This window comes from Hippichthys cyanospilos, chromosome 3, assembly GCF_059441005.1.
Source record: "Hippichthys cyanospilos isolate Australia breed blue-spotted pipefish chromosome 3, RoL_Hcya_1.0, whole genome shotgun sequence".
NCBI classification, from domain to species: domain Eukaryota; kingdom Metazoa; phylum Chordata; class Actinopteri; order Syngnathiformes; family Syngnathidae; genus Hippichthys; species Hippichthys cyanospilos.
This window is the reverse complement of record NC_142371.1, coordinates 16,695,092-16,723,031: the sequence shown is the minus strand read 5'-3', so window position 1 is coordinate 16,723,031 and position 27,940 is coordinate 16,695,092. Positions and strand designations below refer to the sequence as shown.

The 27,940-nt window shown below is 47.8% G+C and overlaps 2 protein-coding genes across 5 annotated transcripts; both read right to left on the bottom strand.

Moving 5' to 3' along the window:
- Positions 1-400: 400 nt before the first annotated feature.
- On the bottom strand, positions 401-11,032 carry arnt (aryl hydrocarbon receptor nuclear translocator). Of its 4 annotated transcripts, none has more exons than XM_088410419.1 (20): positions 10,710-11,032; positions 9,303-9,393; positions 8,998-9,036; positions 8,878-8,925; positions 8,193-8,406; positions 7,591-7,804; positions 7,419-7,521; positions 7,290-7,355; positions 7,129-7,214; positions 6,246-6,322; positions 5,840-5,974; positions 5,326-5,400; positions 3,989-4,140; positions 3,745-3,867; positions 2,987-3,077; positions 2,353-2,540; positions 1,647-1,836; positions 916-1,090; positions 707-840; positions 401-627 (listed from the first exon to the last, which is right to left on the bottom strand). In XM_088410419.1, exons 1-20 carry the CDS (start codon positions 10,744-10,746, stop codon positions 544-546), a joined length of 2,322 nt encoding a protein of 773 aa, XP_088266545.1. In that variant the 5' UTR covers positions 10,747-11,032; the 3' UTR covers positions 401-543. The 4 variants fall into 4 exon arrangements, with proteins under 4 accessions (XP_088266545.1, XP_088266546.1, XP_088266547.1 ...); XM_088410420.1 differs by having other exon boundaries at positions 916-1,087; XM_088410421.1 differs by lacking the exon at positions 3,745-3,867.
- Positions 11,033-11,385: 353 nt separating this feature from the next.
- cers2b (ceramide synthase 2b) lies at positions 11,386-27,016 on the bottom strand. Its single transcript, XM_088411773.1, has 11 exons — positions 26,399-27,016; positions 20,610-20,783; positions 19,794-19,911; positions 19,613-19,731; positions 18,101-18,158; positions 17,978-18,028; positions 17,493-17,585; positions 17,143-17,271; positions 16,419-16,525; positions 15,805-15,958; positions 11,386-14,965 (listed from the first exon to the last, which is right to left on the bottom strand). Exons 2-11 carry the CDS (start codon positions 20,780-20,782, stop codon positions 14,816-14,818), a joined length of 1,152 nt encoding a protein of 383 aa, XP_088267899.1. The 5' UTR covers position 20,783; positions 26,399-27,016; the 3' UTR covers positions 11,386-14,815.
- Between the last annotated feature and the right edge of the window lie 924 nt (positions 27,017-27,940).

Below are 27,940 nucleotides of genomic sequence, written 5' to 3'. Positions count from 1 at the left end.
GTTCTTCCACACAATCAACGTGAGGTTCCACTGTACATGATAGGAACTCTGAAAGAATGCAAAAGTGCCCGGAGTACAAATGAAGGTGACATGGAAACGCTCCATGAAAGCAGTGGCCGAGCGTGGATTTCAAAAGGTCCAGATTGGAAGCGCAAACAGGCCGTGTGCTGATTATTACCCCCCCCAAAAAAAAATCAATCCACACCCACTGCCTTTACCTGAGAGTTATTCAAAGTGAGACAATCGGATCCATGAAGTCTCTATGCCTGAAGGTCCAACGCCTGAGAAGAATCAGGAAGGAAGAAGAACAAAAGGCCATTGTGTGTGATTGTGAAGAGAAGCGCTTGCCGTCAACGTTTACTCAAATGATTTTTGTTGACAAACGGCTGCAATCCCTTCATGTTTTTTTCCCTCCTCGTAGTCTCGCGGTCTAGACGGAACCGAGCGAAAATAAAAAAAAAAGCAGAGGCGCTCTCAAAAGCAGCAGAGGTGGATGAGTGAACGCTAACAAAGGGGATAAAAGTGGCGAGGGGCTCGGGGCGCTCACTCGCTAAATGCGGGGTACATGGCGATATCAAAGTCATCGCTGTTGAAGTCGCTGGGCTGCTCCAGCATGGACAACACGTCCTGGAGAGAGGAAACACACACGCAGCTTACCAGCAGTGCTTTTGTGCAACATGCACCCATCCAGCTTTTCATGACTCACGGTGAACATGTCTTGCTGGTTGCCTTGCGCGTGAGGGTGCTGCTCGCCGTTGCCCTGCGAGTGCTGCTGCTGGGCCTGCCACTGGGGCCACACCGCCTCCGCCGCCCGGGAGGGGAACTGCGCTTGCGAAGTGTCTGGCGAGCGACGAGCAAACGGCCGGGCGTCAAGCTGCTGATCTCGCACCTTCTCAAAATACGCCGTCCTCTTACCGTAACCGTTGATGCCGGCGCGCGCGTTGATTTGCGGGTAATTGGCGGCGCCGGCGGTCTGGCTGGGAGCGGCGCCCGTGGGCATCTGGCCGAAAGAAGTCGAGGAGCCGCCTCCGAATCCTCCCATGGTCGCAAAGGGGGGGGACATGGTCTTTGCGGCTTGGGGAGCCACCTGCTGCAAAGTGACCAATCCTTTCGTGACCATTTATTTGTCAGGGCCATTGCGGCGCCGCTACTATCATATTTAAAACCAAGTATTCCGAAGATATCATATTGACTGATCCAACGGATCTCAAACCGGGGTACGCAAAGTCATTTGAAAGGCTTGCAAACGTCGTAGAAAGCGAGAGTTGGGTTAAAATTTCCCCCGGGGTTAAATTGTGCTTTTGTTGCGTTTACACGTCATTGGGGATGCAATTTTCTGGCAGACGAACCAGAAATAATAAAAAAAAGATTTTACATGAAGTATTTTAGTTAGTTTCAAAGGTGCCACTACAAATGTACGGTTGTTGCAAAGTTTAACAAATCAGACAAAGCACTCTGTTTGCAGTTTGTTTGTTTTTTTAATCAAAAAATGCTTTATGGAGGTTCGGGGGCAGTTATTGGCTCTTAGTTATTGGCCATACAAAAAAAAAATAGAGCACATGAAGAAACGAATGAGCCCTAACACGAATATACCAGCAGATGGCAGCAAATGTGCTAATTAGGCAGTACGGTGGGGCTGACGGTACCTGGTTGTTGAACTGCGTCGCGGCGCCGGTCGCGGGACCGGACCAAGCTCCCGCCGGTCCGCCGTGGAGGGGGCTGCCGGCGTTGGAGGGAGCAACGGGCTGCGGGGCTCCGTTCTGACGGGACATCTGGGCCAGCATCTGTCCCGCCGAGTGGGCCGGCTGCGCCATCTGCGGCGCCATACTGACGGGCCTGCGCGGCAAAAATGCAAAGCAATAATGAATCCAAGAACAACATTTGCAGCCGCCTGGGAAGCGCAGGCAACAATTGAGGGAGCGGACCAGGATGCAGACACAATCCTAGCCGGGCACTTCAAGGCTAAATGCGGTTAAACCCCCGCCCAGCCCCACCCCCCAAAATAAAATTTCTCTCTCAGCTGTTACAAATAAGACACGGGCTCTCTGATCAGCTTCACAAAATCATATGCGCTGTATATGTTCTAGCCACAGGCATTCAAATGGCGGCATCAGCGTCTGAGAGTACTAACAACTCGCCAGTGCCATTTGCTCCATGATAATGCACGAAAACCATCGCCGGGTAGCCAATAAAGTATTACTGCATTAATCTGGATTATGTTTTTGTTTCAGAAAAAAATGGTATTGGAACAACTCTAGTTATAGCAAGCAAAAAAAAGTCTACAATTGCAAGTCACTGCGGGCGAATTCGCTTTGAGTGATCACAAGGAAGGAAACAGGGTCCACGACCAACCTGTAGGCGTCATTAGCGCGAGCGGCGTTGAAGTTGTTGACAGCGGGGTAGATCTGGGCGGAGGGCGTGGAGGTGGCGGCCCCGCCCTTCGGCTGAGCGGGGCCTTGAAAAAGGGAAGGGTACAGGTCCGGCTTCTCCAAGCCCTTGCCGTGGTCCGGCCCGCCCGGCGTCACCGGCTGCCCCGGCATCTGAGGATCAACACGTCGGCCATGAGTGTGCCAAAAACTCAAGATTGCCTCGGACGAGCATCCGCGTCACATACCAAACTCCAAGATGGAATCATACTATAATTGCTTGAACTGTTCCAACGCCAAACACAGCACTTAGTGTTGTTACTTTCGCTGTTAGCGCATTTTTACAATTTGTGTACATAAAGGGGACGTTCAAGTCAGCCCAAGTTGGGCGATGATAAGGTCAGGGCAGTGAAAAAGGTTAAAGGAGCTTCCCAAACGCAACAACTATGAGCCGTTTAAATAATGCGAGCATACTAAGGAGGCGCTAACCGTGACACTTTTACTACGCGAAACCTTATTTTGGTTTCGGTGAGAATTATCGAAAGGAAACATCCCGGCGACTGTTGAAGACTGGCGGCGTTCATTCAATGCTACCGTTTTGCACAATTCGTAAGGCGTACCTGGGAGAGCGTTATCGGCCCCGCCTCGTAGAGGCCGTCTCTGGCCCCGCCCCCTTCCAACTCCGCCTGCTGCTGTTGCTGCTGCAGTTGCCTGCCAAAGGAGGAGACCACGATGAGCGCCGCAGCCCGGACGTTGTTAAGAATAACACCACACCTGCACCTCGCGCGGGACGGCTGCAAAATGATGAGAGCCCACTACCCATCACCTAGGCAACACCAAAAAAGACAGAAGGGAGAATTCTTCAAGAGCATATGCGGCCCCCATGAAAGCGCGGCCAAAACCGTTTGCTGCAGGTAGTAGAGCTGGGCCATTCCACTGATGAAGTCAGTTCCATTTTGGCTCATTGCGATCATCAAATGAAAACAAAAATGAAGCTCTAAACCAAGAAGACAGCTGGTGAGTGTTTGTAATTTATGTTGTGAAAACACCCTGAACTGCATCATGTTGCTGGAACGCGCTGCTTTTACCTTTCTGTTTTTATTGCTTATGGCTGCTTTTACTGAATGTAATTAGTGATTTTTATTTAGCTACAGATTCCCTCGTTATTTCAAGCACTACATTGGGAATAATCGCGTATACTAACGGTGCTCTCAATTGTTTTTGGCGTAATGGCCCAGCCCTAGACAGAGGTCCATCCACAACAAAGAGTCTGCAACCATTGCCATGTATCACGGCTAACACCAGAAAGGGGGGAAGGAGGCGGAGCTAGCGTTCCGCCGCCAGGAAGCTGCCGCCGCGTGGTACGGCCCGTTCTCACCTGGTGGCTACCTGCCCCTGGCTAACAACCACAGGGGGGCTGTTTGCGCTGCTCTGACCCAAGGAGGAGGGCAGCAAGCCCCCCGGGGAACGCATGGGAGCGAGGGGGTCCTGGGTGGCGTTTCTATAGGCCCCCGCCAGAGGTGGGATATAGGGAGACGGGGATCAGCGTGAGATTGGGGAGCGTAAGAGGATGGCGGGGGGGGGGAGACTGGGGTCACCATCGTAAGAAACGCGCAACTCACTTGACGTTGACATTCGTGCAGATGATGTATTCGATCTCCTCGGAAAAGGGATTCTGGAAGGTGAAGGAGCTGGTTCTCATCCAAATCCACTCTCGCGATTTGGAGCGGAACCTGAACATCACCGAAAGGACTTGACCTTTCAGCTTCATCACCTGTCGACACACAGCGCCATGCGACTCAGTACAAGGGGTGGTCGTCGACTTCGAACCGAAGTCGGCGCTCGGCAAATTGCAACAGCTGAAGTCGGAACAAAGCTATAAAATAGAACATACACCATCAACTCCTTGATATACGATTATTATAATTGTTCATGGACATTATAATCGTCATTATCATTACAATAAATTTATGACGAACTCATTGAATGCCACTGACGATGTGCGTGGCTGTGTCGACTTCAATCTCGGAAACAACTTTACTGATGCGCAATCACCGGTAGATGGCATGCCCCATTTTATCTTGCAAATGTCAAAATGCCTCAAAACGGCTGCTCGAACGATGAACTGATAACACTAGATTGCATGCTGGACAAATCACTGACAGGTCGTTTCAACCAAATTTGTTGCAAGAGCAGAAGATGAGTTAGCTTAAACACGTGCTTTGTAATGTTAATTGCACTTTGATCACCAATGGGATGCTTGCCCGTTGCCATGACTACATGCATGCATTAGATATTTTATATATATATAAAAAAAAAGACAAGTTGCACATTGCCCGGATGGGTGCAACACTAAATAATAAAATATTCATGTTTCATGATTGTGCGCGGGCGGAGAGTAGGAACAAAGCTGATGAATCACCCAAAGACGAGGAACTAAATAAATAATGATAGTGATTAAATGATCCCGCAGTGGGGACATTCCATACATGGTTCACATAATGACGCAACACGTTATTGAGACAAAGCTGGCTGAGACAAGGCTGTGCAACAAACCTTCATGCACGCTCCGCTACAGTGCTGGCTCATGTGACCTTTAACAAATCACCGCAAAGGGCAGAAGGCATCAGCAGACAGGTTTAAAAAAAAAAGGAAGAAAAGAAAAACCCTCAACAGTAGCACAGCAACAACACATGACGAGAAAAATTGTATATGTGGTGTGACGTTCAATCAATCAGTCACATTTCTGAATTTCAGCCTCCACGGGCTACTGTGGCTTCATATTGTTGGGGGTCGACTTCAAATGTCTGGCCATCTTTCAGGGTGGTCCTTAGACACTTAAAAGGATGCATTATTACTTTGACCCCAAGTCCGCTGGGATAAGCTCCAGCTCGCTCACAAGCCGAACGACCACTACTTGCACGCCGGAGGGATGGTTTTTCAAATTCTTGTTTGGTACCTGTTGGAAGCTGTCCCGGAGCAAGCCTTGGTCTTCTGGATGGGCAAGTTCCAGAATATTCTTTCCCAACAGTTCCTGAAAGACAAAGCATTAGAAAAGGAGCGATATGATTGGGTTTGTTGTTTTCAGGGCCAATACCAACCATTAGCAATCAAGGACACGGATAACCGGAATCATTTTCACTAAAAGCAAGAAAATGTGTCAAAATGCGAAATCCAGCTAGCCACTTTGTTGGATTGGAGTTCAGAAGGTTTACTCAACAACTTTATATATGAATAGCGGGTTCCCACGGAGGGTTCCCTAACCCTAATTTGATCATGGGAACGCGTGTTTGTGAGGGCAGTATATTTGCATTTTAATGTGAGTAAAATTCCATCACAAATGGTTTGGTCCATAAGATCTCAGAAAAAGGATAAAAATGATGTTTTTTTTTTTCTGCGAATAGAAAACTATGGCTTTCTTCTACAAAATCGGAATATGAACGAATCAAAGGCGTAAGCCCGGGAGCGCTTACCTGAGGCTGGTAGCTGACGGCGGCCACGCAGCGGTGGTCCACAAAGGTGAAGATGCCCTGGCAATTATGCCGCGAGATGAACTCCACCGGAACGCTGATACTGTTGACGTCCGTGTCGCCCGGACAGCAGGTCACCTGGGAAAACCAATACATGGACGATTAAGCTTTCATAAAGCCAGTCCTGCCGCTCTAGCGTTTGGGTAAACAGTAAGGGCCGTATCTGAGATTGGACCGACGCGGGATAACGGACAAAAGATTTCAAAACCCGGTTCAAGTGAGCAAACGTCAGCCATAATCCACTTGAGAAAAGCCAAGATACGATCTTGTCGGTCCACATGCGCACGGGACGCATGTCGCCACTAGCGCCGCCGATTCATGCGAGCGGTCAAAAACTGTAGACGCTAACCTGTAGTCTGCCGATGGCGACCAGACAGTAGCGACTCCCCTGAGTGTTGTCCGCTTCGTTGTCTGACAAGGACACACCTAAAGCACAAAGAACGCGTGGTCGGCGCAGGGCGACGAGGCAACCAACACCGTCGAAGCTAACGCGAAACAGAATAAACTCCTGTAAACGCTTCTAGTGTTCATCTCTGTAAGCTATATAATTGTTGCGTGTTAAGTTGATGAGAGTGTTCCAGATTTCCCACATTGTGAGCAGTCAGTGAAATGTTGAATGCGCCGAAAGCAGTGGTTTTGCCTTATCTTTGCAAGTTGTGGTTCGATTTCATTCAAGTTGAGGGCAAGTTTATGATTGCGAGTATATGCCAAAAGATCGCGGTCAATACACGAGATAAAAAGAATATTCTTAATTACTCTTAATTCAATCAGCTGGAGACTGGATTTTTACATAATTCTCTCCGTTTGAGTAATATTCCTGTGTGACTCGGATGTTGGTCCGGTCTAATCGCGTCTTTTCTTGAAAATAATGCCGTAACAAGCTCAGCTAACACCAACCGCTGTTAGCTGCAACAGGCACTTGATGCTAACGGCCAACTGACATCCACCTCCTCAAGCTCGTCCCATTATGGTAATTATTCTAAGCAAGAATACGGCTGCTATAATAACGCACATCTGTGCGTCAAAACTCGCTTTATGTGGCTGATGGCTCAATCGTCTTTGAATGGTGTTGAGTAAAAAAAAAAAAAATCAAATAAAACCGTGACGGTTTCTAGGACACACTCATACTTCTGAGCTTCATTGTTAAGAAAAAAAAGCGTGCCCCATATTTTTGGGAATGACGGTACTTTCCCGATGGAGCGCACACAAAGTGAGCCGGCGACATGCGGTACCTGCAGGCGGCCAAGATTTGATGTATCCCGTACAGTGCACCACCACGTACTGAGGCTCGCCTTCCTTGGCTGCCCCCAAACCGTTCCTGATGGGAAGCGGGAGAAGAAAGATCAAACACTTCCGGGATGCCCCATTGGCGCTCTTGCTTCCAGGCAGTCACCTGTTTCTATTGCGGAGAAAGTTGAGTCTATTCATGGACATGGGTTCCACCGGACACGAGCCGCACCTGTATAAAGAAAAGCCGCGTTCAGGCGCTTGGCCCGCGAGACGCCGATCGCAAATAGTGCACCTCATTCTGCAGATGAAGGATCTGCGGGCTCCCATGGTCATCCTGGCCGAGGACTGCTGGCTCTCCTTCTTCACCGTTCCCGTTTTCAAGTCCAGCATCCTCCCTTCGAAGGCGCACGTTCCGGACGGGTCAGCGGGCCCGAGCGGTCGGCGGCGCCGCGCGGCCGATCTACCTGCGTTGTGGTTCTCGGCCGTGGACAGCTGCTCCCTCAGCTTCTCCGTGTCGTCCGGGTGCAGCTGCTCGTAGAGGGACGAGCCCAGCCAGTCCGACTGCGACTGGTTCAGCACGGGCGTCAGCGAGTCCGAAACGTACACCACGCGGCCCGTCTCGCACGACACCACGAACAGAAAGCCGTCGGCCGCCTCCAGGATCAGGTGCTTCAGCTCCTGCGGGCAAAAGGCGTCGGCTTGGTTATCAAAGCATCGTTCCAAACGCTGCGATTCGAAAGCAAACACGAGTTACAGGCCCAAAGTCGGGCCCGCTCAAAATAAACATTATTAACAATGCAGCTTGACGTCATTGTCTGGCGGATCATGGAAAACACACTTTGCATCGACACGGCTGACAAACGGAAACATTTTTAATTAAAAAAACAAAAACTGCAAACTAAAAGCATTCCTGATTTCACCAAAGAAGGGTCGTAGTTTTATTTGACTTCATTTTATTCATCTTCATTTGATTCCATTTGAAATGTAATTCCACTGATGGCCACTAGTTGTCAGCAGATGATTTTGTTAAACATTAAGCGTCCGTTTGGCCGAGAAGCGCGCTGACCTGGTCGGTGAGGAAGGAGGGCTTGTAGGAGCCGTCCGGGTTGGTGTTGGCGCCGCCTCGCAGCGACTTCATGTGGGAGACGGCCATGCGCAGGATGGTCAGCTTGTCGGGCTTGCGTGCCAGCGCGCTGCACGTGGGCACCATGTCCGACAACTCCGTGATGTAGGCCGTCATCTTGTTGCGCCGCCGACGCTCGATCTCGCTGTGGTTCTCCCTGCGCGCGCGGGAAGACGTCCCGGTTAATGCGGCGACGCATAAGATCGAAGGCAAAGGTCGGGATCGGGACGAAAAGATATCAAAGGTGAGGAAGACAAGAGTGTGCGTTTTTTCAAACATGAGAAAATTGTGTGCAAAAAATAATGGAGAAGTTACGCAATTATCCTGGTTACATTCATGTGTGAGCTGAAATTGATCACTGGTGTGGCGCCGAGCATTCTTACAGTGTCGCAATAAGGGAAACTATGACCGCAAACCATGTTAGTCATCGTAAGTAAGCGAGGAAAATCTGTGGAGCTAACGTTGCTGCCGGGAAATTTGGAAAAAATTTGCCTTTGACTCCAATTGATGATTGGGGTTGCTCGACCGGGCAGGTCAACAAAAGTGGCAGCAAGAAAAGGAAATGAACAGCGCTCGCGTTCCCAAAAGGAAGTTGAGGCAAAAGACAGCGAGCGGGCCACGGGCCTACCTGGCGAAGCGCTCTTTGTCGTTGGAGCCTCCCGTGTCGTCGTCACACCTGACGAAAGGGAAAAAAACGCAGGCGGCCATCAGATGAGCGCCGCGCACGCAACGATAAGAGCGGAAGTACCTGAACAACTTGTTCCCTTCGTCGTCGTCGAAATCAGGGCTGCGATCCAAATGGGACAAATCGAAGAGCATGAAAAAAACAAACCTTGAGTGCTAAAATATGTCATTATAATATGTATTTGTTACCATTTTTATAATATTCATTTAAAGGATTTAGGAGCATTTAGGGGGGCGGATAGGCCTATTTACATGTAAAAAGTGGCTTCACTTAGCGAAATAACTTCCGGAACGAATTAATTTCCTAAGTAGAATGCATCAGGTGAATATTACGGCACTGTGAAAACGAGTGTCCAGCCGAAGACTCACGCCGCTCGTCTCTTGCTCCCTTTCGGCACGACGGGCCCGCCGCTCGCTTGAGCCCCGCTTGCGCCCATGGCCAGGTCGGGCTCAGCTAAGTCTACAAAAGAAAAAGACCTCAGCGCTCAGTTGTATCAAGCTCGGTTTGTGATTCAACTGCATTGATGTGTGTCGGTGCATCAAATCAAACATTTCCAGGCTCTTGAATTTGACCCGATTCTCTGAGCTATCGTTAGCAAATAAGGTCAAATCTGATGGCATAATCACTAAAATAATTGACTAAAACATTGACCAGTGACTGACCCCAACCCCCCCGAAAAAAAAACGTTCAACAGATTACGATTTTATCCTAAGCAAACTGTTGAGAAAATAGTAATGCATTCCGTATGCCTTTTTAAAACCTCAGGCAGATAACTGTTCATGAATAACAGACAACCTGTGCCTTTGACAATTAGCAATTACAACAGCCATGATCAATTTTACAGTTTTAACGTAAACTTTCAAAGGTTATGCAAAAAAAGCTATTAATAGCTTGTGCATAGCTTGCTTCAATCTACCATAATGATGTCTTGTAAAGAGCACATCTAGCATTCTGCCACATGTGCAACACCTACATTTCGAAACAGATCACTTTCAACTGGTCGGTTCTTAAAATGAGGAAATAATCGAATACATTCAATTCATTGGCCAGACTAAGTAAGAACCCTAGAAATTCACGGGAAACTAAAGTTGACAGCTACACATTGGCACCTGGCAAGGAACAGCACAACAGACAATAACGTGATTGTTTTTGTTTGGCTTTTGTTTACATAAAGTCATACACACACTTGTCATTCTTACAAACTAATGAAAGCTCGTCGTTCAAGCGCATTATGTTCGTTCCCAAACCATTGTGATTGAAGTTTGTAGCACTAAAAAAGTGACATCTGGTTGTATGGTGATAAAGTACACACGAAGCTTGAACATTTCACACATTAGCTTCACTCAGCAAGCCAAAATGGTAAAAGCCCCGGTATCCACGTCATTTGACTTTTTGGTTTTTAAACAAGGGAAAATAATGCATATTCTGCAAACAAGACTCCAGTTGTTTTCATTCAGCCTTTTTGGATTTCGAATTTGGGGCAGTGAAAATAAAAACAATCCTTTGAGCAAGCTCATTGGTATTCGTTTTTGTATATCGCAAAGGAAGGTAGAAAAAAGCAAATGACGCGAGCAATGGTGCAATTTAGCTCCGAGTTGTGCAAGTGCCCTTCTCCTTCTGAGTACAGTACATAGCTTAGCTCCGAGGCTAACTTAGCCGCCGCTGTCACGCCATCTCCCGCAAAGTGTCCCACTTGAGCATTCGCAAACAAAACAACAAGCTGCAACGTCCGCCCGCGTCTCTAGAATGTCCGGCTGGCTTTTACGGTACTTTACCTTGGTTTGAAGATGACATGTCCGCGTGGAACAACATCAACAAACTACTTCGGGGGGGAAAAACTGGACCCGAATCCCCCGTTCCTCCCTCCCACCCCTATGCTAGAAGCTAGCGAGCTAGCTAGCAGCGCGGCCAAGCCCTCACTCGTACGCCGCTAATGTGCGCCGGAGCAACTGAGCTCCATGCCGAGCGCCTTTCCTGCAAGCCCTCGAAGGTTCGAAGGCAAGAAAAAGCAAGCGCCTGAAGTGGCGGCGAGGCCCTTTCCCGATTCGTGTCGCCTTTCGGCAGCACTCGGGACTCCAAGATGGCGCTCCTAGCTTAGCGAGCTACACGCACAGTTGTTGTTTTCCGCTCCTCCCATTGGACGCCGGGCCAGATAGATACACGTGACGTCGCGCGTCGGGAAATCCGCGCTAAGCCCCGCCCACCCAACGCCAGGCGAGAAGATAAACAAAAACTGAAATCGCAACACAATTACGTTCGTATTTTCAACGGTTTGAGCCTTAACATATTTGCCGCCCTTGCTTTTTTTTAAACAGTTTCTCCTTCACCTAAAAAATAAGTTTTCAAATCGTTAATAAGGCCAGGCTAGTGGAAAATGCCCTGACACCCAGGGGTTACCTAGGTGTTAATGTGTTGTGCCTCCGCTGCTTCAATAAGAAACAAACAAGAATCGTGATTGATGATCGTCTGCTTTTATTATTAATAACAATACTTCGGCGTCGTTTAACAAAAAAAATAATAACACTGTAATCCGGGCCCAGCTCTTGCTTCCGCGTCACTCGGGGGAAGAAGACAAAGAAAGCTTGCTGGTTGGTCGAGGTTATTTGGAAAGGAAAGAAAAAGAAGAAGAAAAATGCACTGGAGGTGGCGGCGGAATGAAGTGCAAAGTGCGCCATGAGCGAGGACATGCTGCTTGTGATCTGTGCGTGTGTGTGAGGGAGGCGCAGACGGCCAAGAGCAGGACAAGCAGAGGAACGGGAATGTCCCATAAGTTACAAATAAGGCACTTGAGATAGAATAAGAAAGAAACAAAACATTAAAGCATAAGAAAAGGTGGCTTTTTGCTAAGATCACACTTGAACACTCTTTTCCTGTATAAAATATCGCCCGGGGGTCATAAAGGTCACCCGAGCAACTCGGCAGTGGTCTCGATTCCAACGTGAGCGGGTTCCGCTCTTTCCGGTAAATGAAAAAACCAAAACAAAAAAAAAACATTCAAAGCTTCAGATAGGACTCGATTTCAAAATTGGCTCCGCCTTCCGTTTCCACAAATAGTGAGCATCACTCGAGCGGAAAAATCGTTTAGCGATGAGACGAACAACTGTGGAAATGTCCAGAATCGTCCAAAAAAAAACAAAAAAACGATTACATGCAGCTAGTAGCCATCTACAAACCTCCCTGCATGCAAATCTTCACTTCCGATATTGCAGCCACGTCACAGGGGTGTCCAACTCATTTTTATCGCGGGTCACATTGTAGTTGTAGTTTCTGTCAGAGGGTATGACTGTGAAGTCAAATCAATTTCAAGTGTGTTCCTCACACACTTTTGGATCTAGTTTTGAAATCAGAGGTCGGCTGATAACAGACCCATATCCAATATCAATATCAGGTCGGGACACCACAGGTGCTGTCCCCTTTAACTTCCTTAAAACTGTACAGTACATAGCAAAACATGCCATTTCCGATCATATGTGGATGTTTGTGCATTTCTTCGCACTGCCAATTTGGAATCATAGCCCGAAATCAATGTTGACACTTTTTCTTTTTCCGAGTCATCACCAAAATAACTGACAGATGAATGGATTGTCAAAAAAAAAAACACTTAGTGAGCAACTCTTAAAATTGAATGTGATTGGTAGCAAAAATCGGCAGCGTGAAAGCGGATTGGAAACACCGCAAGCATAGACGTGAACTAAGGTGGATTTGAATCGCCCCTGCGAGCTACGTGCCAACGCTGCTGCTATGCTAGGAGGGGCAAAGTTGTTGGCTATTGCCAGAAAAGCAAAGGTAGGACGCTAGGACAACCCCGGTGGAATGCGCTTGACTGATAGCACACGTTTGGACATTGTGTTTGATATTGATGGGATCTTGTCGGGGTTGCTACGGCTCGGGCGGTGGAGCAGGAGATCCAGTCTGTGTCCGAGTCATAAGGGCCGTAGACCCCGGGGCAGCTGCGGCCACGTAAACTACCGCAATTCCCCAAATATAAGACGCACCTGTGCATAGGGCACACCTTTATTTTTGGGGGCAAATTCTTCTCATTTCTACGTTAGCGTGTAGAAGACGTAGCGATACTTTGGCCGCATTGTCAAAATTACAGCGAAACTGAATAAATGTCATCTGTTGTCAATTCTTCCTACAGTAATTTCTCGCGTTCATATCCAGGGGTTACGTATTTGTTGCGCAGTTTCAGATTTCCCACATTGTGAGTGGTCAGTGAACGCCTCTCCAGTGTAACTTTGAATGCACTCCAAGCAGTTGTTTTTCCCTTTCCTCGTGACGCCGCTCGAGTTCGTTCTAGTATAAACAGCAGAAGTTGCGCAGCATCTTGACTTCTTCATTTTAGCAATATTCCTGTGTGAACAAGGATGGACTCAGACGGTGGTTCGGTCCGCTCGTTTCTTTATTAAAAATGATGCCAGGAGTTCAGCTATCAGCAGCTGCTGTTAGCTGCGACAGGCACTGCCTCCTAACAGTTAACTGACGTCCGCCTTCAAGCCGGTCTCGTTACGCTAATTATTCTAAGTAAGAATACGTGGCTAAAAATGCACAACTGTGCGTCGAAACCCGGCCTATGTGGCTGATGGATCAATCTTCCTCGAATGGTTTGATTTAAAACAAAAAAATCTTTAAGTTTATGGGACGCACCCATACTCTTGGCCTTCATTTTTTGGGAATGAATATTTGGGGAGTTACGGTAGTTTACTATGATGTGATGTGAGTGCATGAATCGTGTATCCATTGTAAAGTATGTCTGTCTCGAACAGTAGTTGTCAAAGTGGGGTTTGCGGACCCCCGGGGGTCCAAGGACTGATTGCAGGGGTCCCTGAAATAATTTGGGTTAGTCATAAAAAATATATATATACACACACACATATATATATATATATTTGTGTTCACTTGTGAATGCATCCACGACGCTTCAATAAAGCAATCAATTTAACGAGTTCAATATTTTTGAAAAAATGTAATCATTTTGTTATTTGTCAAATAGAGACACGTAATCATCAAAGAACTTGATTAATTAGTCACTAAATGTTTGGCGGCCACCTTTTTGGGGGAAATTGCCCCAGTTTGTCATGAGCAGGCGTGCATTTTTCAAATCGAAAACGTTGGGCACGTACGTTTGGCTTAAAAGATTTCTTTTGTTTTGTTTCCGGAAACCTTTGCAAAGGGGGTCCTTGGAAAATTTGAGTTCCAACGACCCCAAAAGGTTTGAGAAGCCCCGGCCCAGAGACGCGCTGTAAAAAGCGTTGCATTATTACAGTTAATAAAGCGGTTGACGGCCACGCCCCTCCCGGCGCACTGTCGGGGGACGGGCGCTCGTTTGTCCGACTACCTGAGGACGGCGGCGGGTGGGTTCGGAAGCCGAGGGACGCCCCCCGCGCTAGACGGGAGGCGTGAGGCACACGGTCGCTGGACTGCAAAGAAATCCGGGGGAGAGGAAGCGCGGACTTGCGCAAAGCCGCTCGCTTGCATAGACACCGTCGAGGGAAAAAAATGCCCCGTCTGTCATCTCCTTTCGCGGAAGGGATGCGCCGCGCGTCCATTTATCGTCCAAGCGCAAAGCCAAGGATTTAAAGCGTGGAAGATTTGGAACGGCCTTTGTTTTCTTTTGCCGTCCTCCGGCTGTAAGGCACACGCGTTTGGAGATGGGGGAGCGGCGGGGGCGTGGCCGCTCCCCTCCTCCTCAGTTTCCCGGCCGTCTCCGGCGGGAACGCACCATGAGCCACCGACTCATGCGGCCAATCGGCTTTGGCACTGTCCAAATCAAAGTGTGGGTTGTGGTGCTGTGCAAAGGTCAAGAGTGTCAAATTTGCTTCTCCCTCTGCCGCCGCCGCCGCCGCCATTTTGAGTCCTCGCGGCGGGCGCGTCCTCGCTGTCATTCTACCTTGCTGTGGTTGTTGTTGTGCGGCGCGTGGCCGTTCTGCAGCAGCGGCCCGTTCGTCTTCGGGACCTTTGCGACGTCCTCCTCCTCGTCTTCGGACTCGTCCGTCTCGTCCTTGTCGCTGCGCTCGTCGTCCACTTTTTCCTGCGGACAGGAGAAGGAGCGCACGCGTGGGATTCCTCGGATGCGCTCGCGTGGGATTCCTCGGATGCGCTCGCGTGACTTTGCACGACCGTGCTAACGTTTGATTTGAAATCTTCCTTCACGACGGGGGGGAGGGGCGATTCACGCCTGATGTCTAAGTATGCCCCCGTACCGTATTTTCCGCACTATGAGGCGCACCGGACTATGTGACGCACCTTCAATGAATGGCCTATTTTAAAAGTCTTTTCATATATATTGCTAACCGCAATATAAATGGCATAGAATAGCGGATAGAGTAATGGCTGGGCTCGCGTTATGCATCCACTAGATGGAGCTGCGCTAAAAGGAAGATCAACAAAACAATCCGGTCACTCAATCTTTATTAATAGACTATAAGCGTTCGCACTACTTCGTTCACTCCCCAAATGAAGACGCGGCCGGCAGTTTTATTTTAGTACCGTATTTTCCGCATAATTGTATGAGATGCAACTAAAAGCCTTCAATTTTCAGTGCATCTGATAATTCGGTGCGCCTTATAAGCCTCCGGTTTTCAATTTTAGGGCCCGAAAAAGTAACGGCATCGCCATCAAAGTCCTTCAACTTTCACCTCTGTATTTCAGTGAATTAATATATTTTTTTTACAATTAAAATTTTGATCACGCACTGTTTGAAATTGTGATATCCTATTTATGCTCCGATTTTGAAGCAATTCTGACAGAGGCAAGGCGCATAAAACATCAGCTTTTGTAAATGAAAGTGCGACTGGGGAAACTGACCCAGTTTTTTAGCAGAGGATGTCGTAGAGGATGTCTAAAAACCCCCAAAGTCGGAATTCTTACATTGTTGGTGAGGAATCGGACAGCAATCCTGATGATGAGAACGGCCCAGAAGATGTGAAGGCACTGCAGCACCATCAAAAGACCGTTGAAGAAGTAGTAGCCAAAGAAGGGCTCGTAGATGGTCACGGGGTACACCCAAGTGCAGTAGATGATCCTGCGGGAATGACGCCACCATTTTTTTTTTCATGCCAAAAACATTTTGAAGCAACTTCAAATATGTCCCCCACAACATGTAAGAGTTTGCAAGTTAAACTTAAGAGTTCAAGTAACCGGCGGACATGGATTCCATCTGTTGCGGTTCTCCGAAAGGCGCGTCGGTGGGTCGTTAAGAGTTTAAAAGAGTTGCTGCGTGTATCCGCAAATCTAACTGAAAGCTGCCACAGGAGCAGTACATTATTCTTTTCAAATTAAAAGCAAATGAATTGCAACAAGAAGCGACTTGTTGCTACTAGGGACTTCTTTGCAAAAAATAAAAAGTTGCGTTCCCTCATTTTGTTAAGTTTTAGACATATGCTTGAACGCCCTTCCGGTGAACATTTCAAAATGCGAAATTAAAGCTGAAGAAGGTCCGTTCCTTTCCTCCCGTCTAAGTACCGTGCAATTGTGAACGGTACCTGAAGGGGAAGATGACCAGACGAGTGACGATGAAGACCGCGGCGAAAACGATGAAGATGTAGTTGCACGCGTTTCGCCAGCCAGCATAGTTGAACATCTTGGCAGACTGGACACAGTGACACACAGAGAAAATAGATAAAGCAAGAGCGAGGAGAGGGAAAAAGAGATGGAGAGAGAAAAGAGTGAGAGGAGAGAGAAGAGAGGGAGAAAATGAAAGAGGGAGAGAGAAGGAGACAGGGGGAGAGAAAAGAGATGGAAAGAGAGGAGAGCAAAAAGAGAGGGAGAGAAAAAGTGAGGGAGAAAGAGAGCGAGACAAAAGAGAGGGAGAGAAAAGAGATGGAAAGAGAGAAGAGGGAGAGAGAGAAGTGAGGGAGAGTGAAAAAGAAAGGGAGAAAGAGAGAAAAGAGAGGGAGAGAGTAAAAGAGAGTGGGAGGGAGCGGGAGAAAAGAGATGGAGAGAGAGACAGAGAAAGTGAGAAAAGAGAGGGAGAGAAAGGAGATGGAAAGAGGAGAGAGAAAAGGGAAGGGAAGAGAGAGAGAAAAGTGAGAAGGCGAAAGAAAAAAGATGGAGAGAGAAAGACGGGAGAAAGAGACGAGCAAGCAGGCAGAAACTGGAAGAGTTGACGTTGCCTCCACCCTCCACTAGAGGGCAGCGTGGCGCTACGTTTGCTGTCATGGCTTGAGAGCGTGTGACTGCAAATCCCCACGGTAATGTAATCATCACCTCAAGGAGGTAATCAGAGGAGTCGTGCACCAGCATGATGAGCGTCCCAGCGCGGATGTAGTTGACGCACCACGAGAAGCTGATGAGGAGGATGGTGGCCACGTGGTGGACAATCTGCTCCTTGAAGTCCTGAAAGACCCCAACGCAATTTGATCATACTGACGCCTCTGCCGGCTTCAAATCTTTCTTGCTGCCGCAATTTTCACTCGGCTGATACGCGCGGACCAAAGTTCAAACGCGGGCGCGCGCGCACGTTCGGGCCCGTACGCACGTGCGACAACAGGCCAACGTCCGCACGCGAGCGGCGGACGCCGGAACAGAACACATTTGTTTTTCGTCCGTGCACTTACTTTGCGCTTGACGTCGGAGGCCACGCTGAAGAGCAGCGAGGCGTAGAAGCCCAGCTCGATCATGTAGTACCAATACTGAGACGGCAGCAGAGTCTGGGGGTGGGGAACAAAACCACATGGCAAAAAAATGGTTGCCATTAGTGCGATGACGATAAAGTCATCCAAACAAATGGTTTTTTCCACATCAATATTTTACCCTGGCCGTATCATCCTCTAAACTTGAAGACAAATATTTGTCCATTTGTTCACGAATCAAGTTTTTCATTTGTATTCCCTTTTGACATTTTGGTTGCAGGAACAAAAATGCTGTGAAATTGCTGACTACATTGCTGAGGTGTTGAATCGGGACTGGAGATAAAATAGACATTCCTAAAAGGCTTTTTTTATTTCAACAACGACAGAGGTGGAAATACTGAAGACGACGTTGGGAGACGTGGAAACAATTGGCGGATGGCGCTCATTCCGACTTTTGGGGGGTTGCGTACCAGCACGGGAAAGCCTCGCCACATCTCTTGCACGTCGTACAGCCACGGCTTCTGCAAGAAGCGCACCGCCGATCAACGCGGCCGCTGAAGGTGACTGGCGAAGGGCGGCGGTGCCATACTCACGTCGATGAGCGCGGCCAGGCCAGCAATGAAAGCAAGAAGGTAAAAAGTAAATCTCCAACTGCAAGAAAACACAAAGACACGCACAACAAATTTGCATGATTTCTCTGATTGGCTCTTGGCCAGGAAATGCAAGGTAGAAGTTTTTTTGTTCGCTAATTCAAGTTTTTTTTAGTCAATCCAACCTCAACGATACTTTGTTTTGTAGTGCTTGTGACAAATTTGAAGTTGACACGTTTTGAAGTTTTGAAAACCGTCTTCAACAATTGTTGGCCAACATCAACCATTTGAGTTTCATGTCAAGCGTGATAAAGCCATCCAGTGGACATGATTGCTAGTTGCACATTCCCTCAGATGTGGGTTAGTAACCATGATGGTGTATTATAGCCTAGGGTTAAACTCCTTGGCTGGCTTTGTTTTCGTGTTACACTTATATCACTGTTTGTGCTTCTATTACAGTGAAACTGTAGAACTACAAAGATGGCGTTGACTTTAAGTGTAAGTCTAAAAAAAGAAAAAAGAATGAGCATGAGTGCAGACAGAAGTAGGCCAGCGCCTGACGAATGACGGACCAGAAAAAAAGAAAAAAGTTGCATGTCGCAAAACGCAAGTTCCAGTTCGGTCACATGCGCCTTCAACTTCAGGGTTGGTCTTATTTTATCTGAACATTGACGCGCCCGTGGCTTGCTAACCCTTTGCGCTGCGTAAAAAAGCAAGAGAGGAACACTGGCTTAAGGACTACACTAGCAACAATGAGTCATTTCCACACAAGAAAAAAAGCACGCTCGCACTCATGTGACAAACTACCGTCATATCCTGATTTCTTAGTCGGGCTGGACAAGAAATCGGAATCATGTGATTCATTCGTCATTTTTAAATTTAAAGTTTTGAAAAGGAGATCGATCCTGTTTGGGTAGGGTACCGCTAGGATGCATTACCACACAAAAGTTACTTACTGAATAAGTAATTTATATACAGGCTATCAATAGCTTTTTTTGTGCATATAAGCCAAGCAATTCAGCACCTTAGTATGCTATGTCAATGTAAAGATGGGTGATATCAAACAAAAGATTGATTTGCATTCCTTACTTAGAATTACAAGTATGTAACGTATGTGTTGCATGTCGGGAAATACTGCCATCCAATGGTCACAGTTATCACTACAGTGCTCAACTGGCGTCATATTAGACAAGCAAGAGTCAAGGGTGTCCGCTACCCTCCATTAAAAAAAAAAAAAAAAAACATATTTGACTAGAATTTTCTTATTTATTATTTTTATTGCTACTTTAAAAGATCCCCGTCCGTGGCACTGAAGGAATGAACTTCATCATTCTCTTCCTGAGTGAAACATTTCTTCAAGTTCAGCAGACGGGATTAAGAATTTTACCGGCCGTACTTGCTTAACAATCCCGAAGCGCACAAACCTAAGCGGCTAACGCGCTAATGATGGCGCGCGCGGGGGCAAAAGGCGGGGCCTAAAAAGAGGAATGCGCCGCCGCGACGCAGCTCGCTCACCTGGCCTCCCGAAACTTCTTCAGCAAACTGGGCCGGTCCCGATTCCGCCGTCTTCGAAACCAGCGCAGCGCTTGTCTTTCCGAGAAGCCCGTCTGCTCGCAAAGGCCGGCGATCGCGACCTGCCGGGGCGCCGCGCGTCACGCCTGGAGGCCGAAGCTCGGGGCGGCCTTGGGACGCTTACCTGAGTGGGGTTTTTGGTCACTTTGCAGTAGAAGGACTCCAGTGTGGGGTTGTGAGGCACCCTGAGCCGGACCGTTTCTTTCACCCCGAGTAAAGAGGCCAGAGGCGTCGCCACCGTCCTGCAAAACGCAACCTGGCTGTTGGCACGCCATCTGATAGCTGACAATATAGCTACACACATATATAACCCTTAAAACATAAAACATACAACATAAAATCAATGTACGGTCTCTACCGGATGGATTTGATGCGTCACCGGGTTGGTCTGGAACATTAATAATCAAGTAGTAACAGGAATGCTTCGGGATAAAGAGACTCGTTGTCAGACCGACAAAAATAATTACTGGAAATATAAAAAGCCAATTCTTATTAAATAAATAAACATGAGTCATATTTTATTAAGTTGAGCAGGAAGTGAGGGAGATTACATAAGTGCTCAGCTTCGGCTGCCACGAGTAGCGCTTTTTTTCTTCAAAGACTAAAATAAAAAAAAAATTGCCGAGCCGGAAACAAATACTCAGGGTCACGTGATTGGAACGAGCTCCGCGAATGAAGTTGATGATGAAATACAGAAGTAACTCTCCAACGGGGGATACGCGAGGGCAAGGTACGAACTTTCCGCGGGTATCAGCAAATCTGAAAACAAATGTAATGGCCACGTCTGGCTGCACGTTGCTGTTGGATGTTAATGACAGGAACAGTAGCCTTTCTTTTCAAAATAAGAGCAAAATAATTGGAACACGAAGCAACATGTGTACTGGTTTGTGTATGTTGGGGGGGGGGGGGGCTGAAATCAAAAGGACAAGGGGAAACGGACCTTTCAAAGATCTGGCGGATGATTAGGAACAAGAGGGCGATGGGCAGGGCCACCCACAAATCGGTGGCTTTGGCGTACACGCGTCCGTCCCGGTCCTCCAGATCGGCCCAGCCCAGACCTTCGGGAAACCACAGCCGCTCCTGCCAAAACCAGGCGCTCAGCTCCGACAGCATCCTGGAACACAAGACGTCAGTAAATCAAGACGCGCGCATATTTCGCAGTCCCGGCGGCGGGGGCGTTAAGGACGGGCCGATCTCTAAGTGAAAGCCGAGCGTTTGGCTCCGGGGGCCCGCCAGGGGGAGCGGGACTGACATTTGCCGAGCCTCGGAGGGCGCGGCCCAGTGAAAGGGGAAGCGGGATCGTGACTCACGGACGGGGGCCCATTCATACTCGGGAGTCCGACGCGAGGCGTGTTTCCACCCGCCGCGTCTGGAAATGCTAAAGTCCTCTCAGCGTTTCAGGCAGGGTTCCCCTCTTTGGCCCGGGGGCACGCGGAATTCTCCCCCCCCCTCCTCGGAAACACGCAGCTTAGATTCTTTTTAGGATTAGCGAGGGGTTAGCTTAAACGCTCGCGCTTCAACGTCGTACTCCTATTACTTTTGGTGCCGGTGCCTATCCCAGCTCAACTGGTTGCCAGCCAATGGCAGGGCACGCAGAGGCCAACAACTACTCACGCGGCCAATCACACCTAAGGACAATTAAGCTTGTCCATTTCACGGGACATGCACCTTTTTGGAGAAAGCGCCCGGAGAGAAGGGGCGCGGCCTCGGGGAGAACGCGCAAACCCCGCACAGCAAGACCCGAGCAAGGTGGATTTGAACTGTGAGGCGGACGTGCGAAATCAATGCAAACAATTTTGACAATGGATTCCGGAGAGATTGATTTTTTTGTTGGGGAACAGTATTTTCCCCCCTTCAAATTGAGAGCAAATGCATTGGAACATCTATCAACTGATTGCTTGAATGCATTACTGTTGAGCAGTCCTTCACAAATCATGGGTGCGCGCGGATAACCCCAGGTTTTGTTTTCGCCATGTGAAGTGTTTTTTTTCTATTCAGACACTTGTAATTGTCAAAGCGTGGTCGAGGCAGAGAAAAAATGTTAACATCGATTCAATGCTGCAGATTTTGCAGACGAGAATATAAAGATATGATGCTCTCGGATCAAAGCCTTCCGTCAACAAGTCCCACAACGACAGCGAGAACTTTGAGGGATGGGAGTCGGGCTTCGCCACCCGATGAAGTCCGAGAAATTGATATTGCCAATGAGCTCGTTCCACCATTTGGAAAAAAAAGACCACATAAGTGGCAGGACTTTTCATATTGCTAGAAAATCTTTTTGAAGGTAAGACGAGCTAAAGATGGAAGGCGTCCGCGAATGAGCGCAGCTGTACGTTCCAGTCTATTTTTCACTTGATGCGGCGTCAGCCACCCCCCTGGAGCCCCCGGCCCGGCACAGGTGCGAGACGGCGTGCCTGACATATTTATTTTGCCCGCGGCGCGTATGCCGTGCAATGTCCGCGACCGCTAAATGAGAAATCTAACAGAGCGCAGCAGATAAGAAAATGACTGACGTGAGCACAAATGAAGCGAGGGTCCAAAGGGTGGCGACAGACCACTAAAAAAAAAAAAAAAATTGCTGCGATGGAGGGAATTTCCAAATCAAGGCGACAGTTTTGTCTTGTTGCGCTGAGATCATCTGTTGATTTCGGCACGCCGAAGCGCTTATTGCCCCGAATGCTCTTCTATTGGTGGACTGGATCATATGACCGGGCTCTGACCATTTCACAGGTCCAATGAAAAAGGGGATGCCTCTGGCAGGGGGAGGAAGGCAGGAAGTCATGTGTGCGTCTCGCTCTCGCTCTCGCTCTCTCTCTCGCCGAGCACAAAGCCACATTGGAAGAAGGTTGTTCTTCAAAGGAAGAAGACCAAGCAAAGATTCTTCTCGTCCGTTTGGGAAGACTGTACTTGCCATGCTAACAGAGCAGAACGGGAGCTGCTAATGAATTGGGAAGCTAAACATATGGCCGCCATCTGGAGGAAGAGCTTTTGTCACTAACGTGGAGCCAAACTGATTGTTGACGGCGTCAATCACCCAGAGAGAAAAACTTCCACGCATTTGTCATCCACAAAGATCAATCGGTCATAAGACCGGTTTTCCAAAGGCAAAAAAAACAACAACAAAAAAAACGAACTCCTTCAGTGCAGGGATTGACGTCGGATCGGATTCCAATTACAACCGTTGTGGTGTTTTGTTACAAATTCCTTTGATTTTTTTTGTAAAAGAATCAATGGGAAATACATACTAGGGATCGCCAGCAGAAGATTAAAACAAGTCAAGTCTCAAAATGGAATGATGCTGACATTTCTATGTGATTGCAGCTGGGCGTGCGAAATTTTGTGTGCAAAAATATTTCTCGTCCAAATTTTGGACCGCATGAAACCATTACAATTACAATTTTTGGGACGCGTCTTAATAGGATCTATGACATCGATTTTTCTGTGACTGTGCGGCGGTCAAACTATGTCAGCAAACAGAATATTCTTTGTTGACTTGTGTTTTACCTCAAGACAGTAGGTGGTGGTAGAGAGCGCTTTGTGCCTATGTCTTAAAACGTCGGGGGGCACCAGCCACCGTACAGCCCGCCAATTGTTTGGCCGAGCCGCCCCGGCCTCAATGCCCGCATTGTGGGCTTCGTTAGCGCTAACTGAGATCAGGCCGCAAAGCGTCCCTCCAAAAATGGACATTTTTCACATTCCTGACAAATTTTCGGGCTCGGGCGGGCGGGCGAGCGAGTCCCTCCCGCTGACTTCTGACTCGTTTGCGTCCGGTGGCCAGCCACCACAACAAAGTCAACTCCGCCTCATCCAAGAGGGATTTGTGAGCTGATGAACGATCGACGAGGGGATGAAATCAGCTAGCGGACAGAGGAGATGCGCGCTGATGATATCGTCTCGCCGATTGTCTCGCGCTGACCGCGAGTCACTCGAGGGAGCTTTGGCCAGAAAAATCTGAAGACCCGACCGGCGGAAAAATAGACAAGTGGGTCTCCGTGACTCATTTAGAAGGCTGACACTGTAAGTGCACTGGCGCATCCGCGTATGACTCATTTCGAATAGCCGGCGGAAAACTTTGGTCCGGCGTTAGCTGGCCCACTGGCATTGGGCTGATACTCGTGAGCGGGTGCTTATAGTGGCCGCTGATACCAGATACCAATACTCAAACATCGGGGGAGTAAAGATTAGCAGGTTTTTCTTCAGACCTCTAGAAGCGCTTTGCAAATCATTACTGTAATTACAAAGTCCATCCATCGGTTTTCTCCTCCTCACGCAGGTCGCAGACTTGCCGGTGCCTTTCCCAGCTGACCGGACCGGTTGCCGGCCCATGACGGGGCGCACCGAGACGGACGACTCTTCACCGAGCCAATCGCGCCGAAGGACAGCTCAGTACGTCCGATACGCCGACGCGTGTTTTTGGCGCGTGGGAGAGAACCCGGGCAGGCTCGGGGAGAAGGTGCAAACTCCACACAGCAAGCGTGATTCATTTAATCCATAGGTGTCCAAACTATGACCCGGGGACCATTTTTGGTTTGCGATGCCACTTAAAATAGGAATAAAAAGGTTTGACGGTCGTGTGGCCAGAAGGCCTTGAAATAGCAGTTTTAATAATGACATTAAAGTATATCAGTGCTTCTCAAATAGTGAGGCGGGCCCGCGCGGGGGGCACGAGATGATGCCAGAGAGCTGCGGACGACCCCAGGGAAGAGACTTTATTTATGTATGGATTGGCATCACTTTTTTTGTTTTATATATATATATCAGGCACTTTAGCCATGATGTCACACAGGAAGTACTTTGCATGACCCCAAACTAAATTTAAGTCAACTTAGATGCTCAAAATAATTTAAAAAAATGAATATTATTACTCCTGTGGACTTGTAAATGATTCCTGGATCCCGGACATGTCAAATAAAAACGCAAAAATAAGACGACCTAAAGAGGCGTCGCTCTCTGCACTCATCACCGACACACCATCACCACCTCAAGGCAAATAAGTGAACTGCATTCATATTGTCAACTGCTACAATTCATATGATTAATTTGAAGGGTTTAGGAGCATTTTTTTTAAGTATTATTTACGTGACATCTTTTGATGAATGTAATTGTAATATGCTTTTGTTACCGTTTTTGATGCATTTTTATAACTGACTAATATTCACTTCCATAGACAACGCATTCATGTGACTCTCACTGCAAGGCTCAGGCAAAGAGCCGCCAATAAAGCGATATTTATTTTTCATGAGCGCGAGGTGAGTACTCCAGTTCCTTTCCATGCGCACAACTCCATATATCTGCGGATAATGGCACAAAGCATCAGACTTAAGTAAGTCATGCTTGATTGGTACATAAAACGCAATCATTTATGCATTGTAAACACAGCAGCCACACTTGGCTCAAACAAAGCGAGGCATTCACAACATGTTAAGAGCAGAAACGGCTTCCTAGTTGACTTATAATGAATGTGTCATTAAGGGCCGTCATCTTTTTATGATTTCTCCCTAATTAAGAAAACGCGATAGAAAATTCGTAAATGGAGTGTAAAATGTCTTGCCAACAAGATATACTGCATTGCACCTTCATGTGTTACGTATAACACATGATTTTTTTATGCATTAGTCGGACATTTAATTCAACTGAACTTAATGTTTGTTTAAATCGTTCTTTTATTATATTGCCTGGCCCCCTTCATGATTTATTTGAAGCAAAATAACAATTTCACCTTTTGCGTTCGACTCTTGAATATTGAACAGCGCCCAAGAGGGACAATTCAAGCAAAGTAATGAATAATTACTAATTAATTAACCTTTCCAAACCCCCCAAAAAAGCTCCTAAATCCTTTAAACTTGTAATATTAAAGGAAGCCGTTGATAACATGAATGCAGTTCATTTGGTTGCCTTGATGGCGTTGGTGGTATTGCTGGTACTCGGAGAACCGTTTAGGTTGTTTTATTCAAACGTTTTTTAATTGATATGCATCTAGCGTCATTTACAAGTCCACACAGGCAATATTTATTTTGGGATCATTTTGAGCATGTGGGTTTACTTAAGTTTAGTTTAAGGTCATTCACTGGATGTATAACGAGTTTAGAACAGCGAATCCATCTATGTTAGCTAATAATCCAGTATCCAGCTAGTAATCCAGCTATGTTAGTGAGAGTAAATTAAATAAAGTTGTAGTGTAATGCCTTACATTTCAAATGCAGTAATATAATGTACTAATCAGTCGAGAAATAAGTAAAAAAATAATGCATTATAGTATTGATGTAACTTTATTGCTTTAATGTTTGTGCTTCAACATTTGTGTTTTAGAGACTGGACAGCACTTTGGTCAACACTTTTAGATTGTTTTCAAATCTACTTTCTAAATAAATTTGGACTTGCCCAACGCAGTTAATTTTGCTGAAAAAGCGAGTTTTGGCTCTGACTCCTCCAGCTGTGCGTTAGCATACGAAGCTAACCTGCACGTTGGATGCTAACAACGACGCAGAGTATATATAAAAAAAAAATACCGGAAAAAATGCACGGCGGTGTGTTTGTCATCGCGTATACGTGAACGTTTTGTACATTTGTGAGGTATTCGGTGGCCCTGACTGGCCCTCGGCCCGATATTTGGAGCTAATTAAATGAGTCGCTCGAGCGCGTGATGACGTCGTCGCCATTCGCCTGCCGAGCAGACGCAAAACGCACATTTAACACAAAAGGGGGGAAAAAGAAGAAAACGCCACTTACCTGCTGTTTTCCTCCTCTTTTTCTTCAAGCAGAAGTGTGGAATTTGGCTCGGGGGGACAAAAAAGGCAGGGGAGGGGAAGGAAAAAAAAAAGTGTGGTCCCACAGAGACGAGCGAGCTAACGGTGCCGCTCAATGAACGTGTCCCGCTCGAGCTCGGCGCACGCGGCCAGGCTCTTCACATATTCGCCCGTCCCGCGGCTCGAAATCACTTTGGGGGTCCGAACGTCCTCCGGGGGTCCGAACGTCCTCCGGGGGTCCGAACGTCCTCCGGGGGTCCTTCAAAACAATCCCAGGGGGAGATTTCCACGCCCGATGCGGCAATTCGGCCGCTCGCGCTTTGGCGACGTGTTTGTTTTCTTGTTTTTGTTTTCCCTCCCTCCCCCGCCCGCCCGATGTCCCGGCTTTCAGACGAAGGCGAAGGGGGAAAGCGAGAGAAGAGCGCGAGCGAAGGCGCGGGCGGCTGGGCGAGCAGGCGGACGGCGAGGCGAGGCGAGGCGAGGCGAGACGAGGCAAGGCAAGGCGTGCGGGCCGGCCGGGGAGCGGGGGCGGGGGCGGGGGCGGGGGCGCGGGGGATAACGGAGAGGGAGGGACGCTGGGCGGCTGTCTGGATGGCTGGATGCCTGGGTGACGTCCAAAGCCCACGACGCTTGACACACATCCGCGTTTTGTTCCGCTCACTCACTCACACTCACACTCACACTCGCAGATGTGTGCAGCTGTGTCCACGCTGGAGATGCGCACACGAAATGAATGCGCCCTTCTCAAACACTTCCGGGGAGCGTGAACACTTAACTGGCTTTCTGCAGATCGCACAGTTTTTAGGCCGTAAAGTACGGGTATCAAACCTAAGGCCGGGCGTCCAGATCCGGCCCGCCAATTGCTAATTGTGACTTTGGGTTTCCGGCTTGAATACCAAATTTTCAATTTTTTTTTTTTTTTTCGCAATACGTCAACAGCTTTTAGTGGCCTTCAACTTCAAAATGTTAAACACAATGACCCCCCCCCCCCCCCCATGGACTACCAGGCATGTGTCATAACAACCAGTTTTTAAGAACATTAATTTTCTTTTAAAATACTTTTCCTTAAGGGTCCAATTTTGGAGTCGCGATTGCCAAATGCCATTGCTAACGTTTTCCTTGGCTTCTGCTCATCATTTCTGCAGCTTTTGCTTAACGCTGTTCGGTTTAACCTTTGACTGATAAAAATAGAAGCGTGTGTGTATGTGTGTGTTGGAGGGGGGGTTAACAAGGTGCACATGTTTTGCTTAGTCATTCGTGACGGGCCGCACACGGGACACATTTTAAAGTGTCACCAAGTGCCGGAAAGGTAACTAGAGAGCTAAAGAGACTGGACAGTTAAATGAAATTAAGATATTAAGATGAAGGAAAAAAAATAACTGTAACTAATGATATTACGCGGACAACTCCCTCCGTGGAATATACAAGATAAGGCTTTGTCTTGGCTCTACGACAGTATACTTTTTTTCCACGTGCAAATGACGCCCCTCTCTGGTCACAGGTGGAATAACATGCAAATGAACAT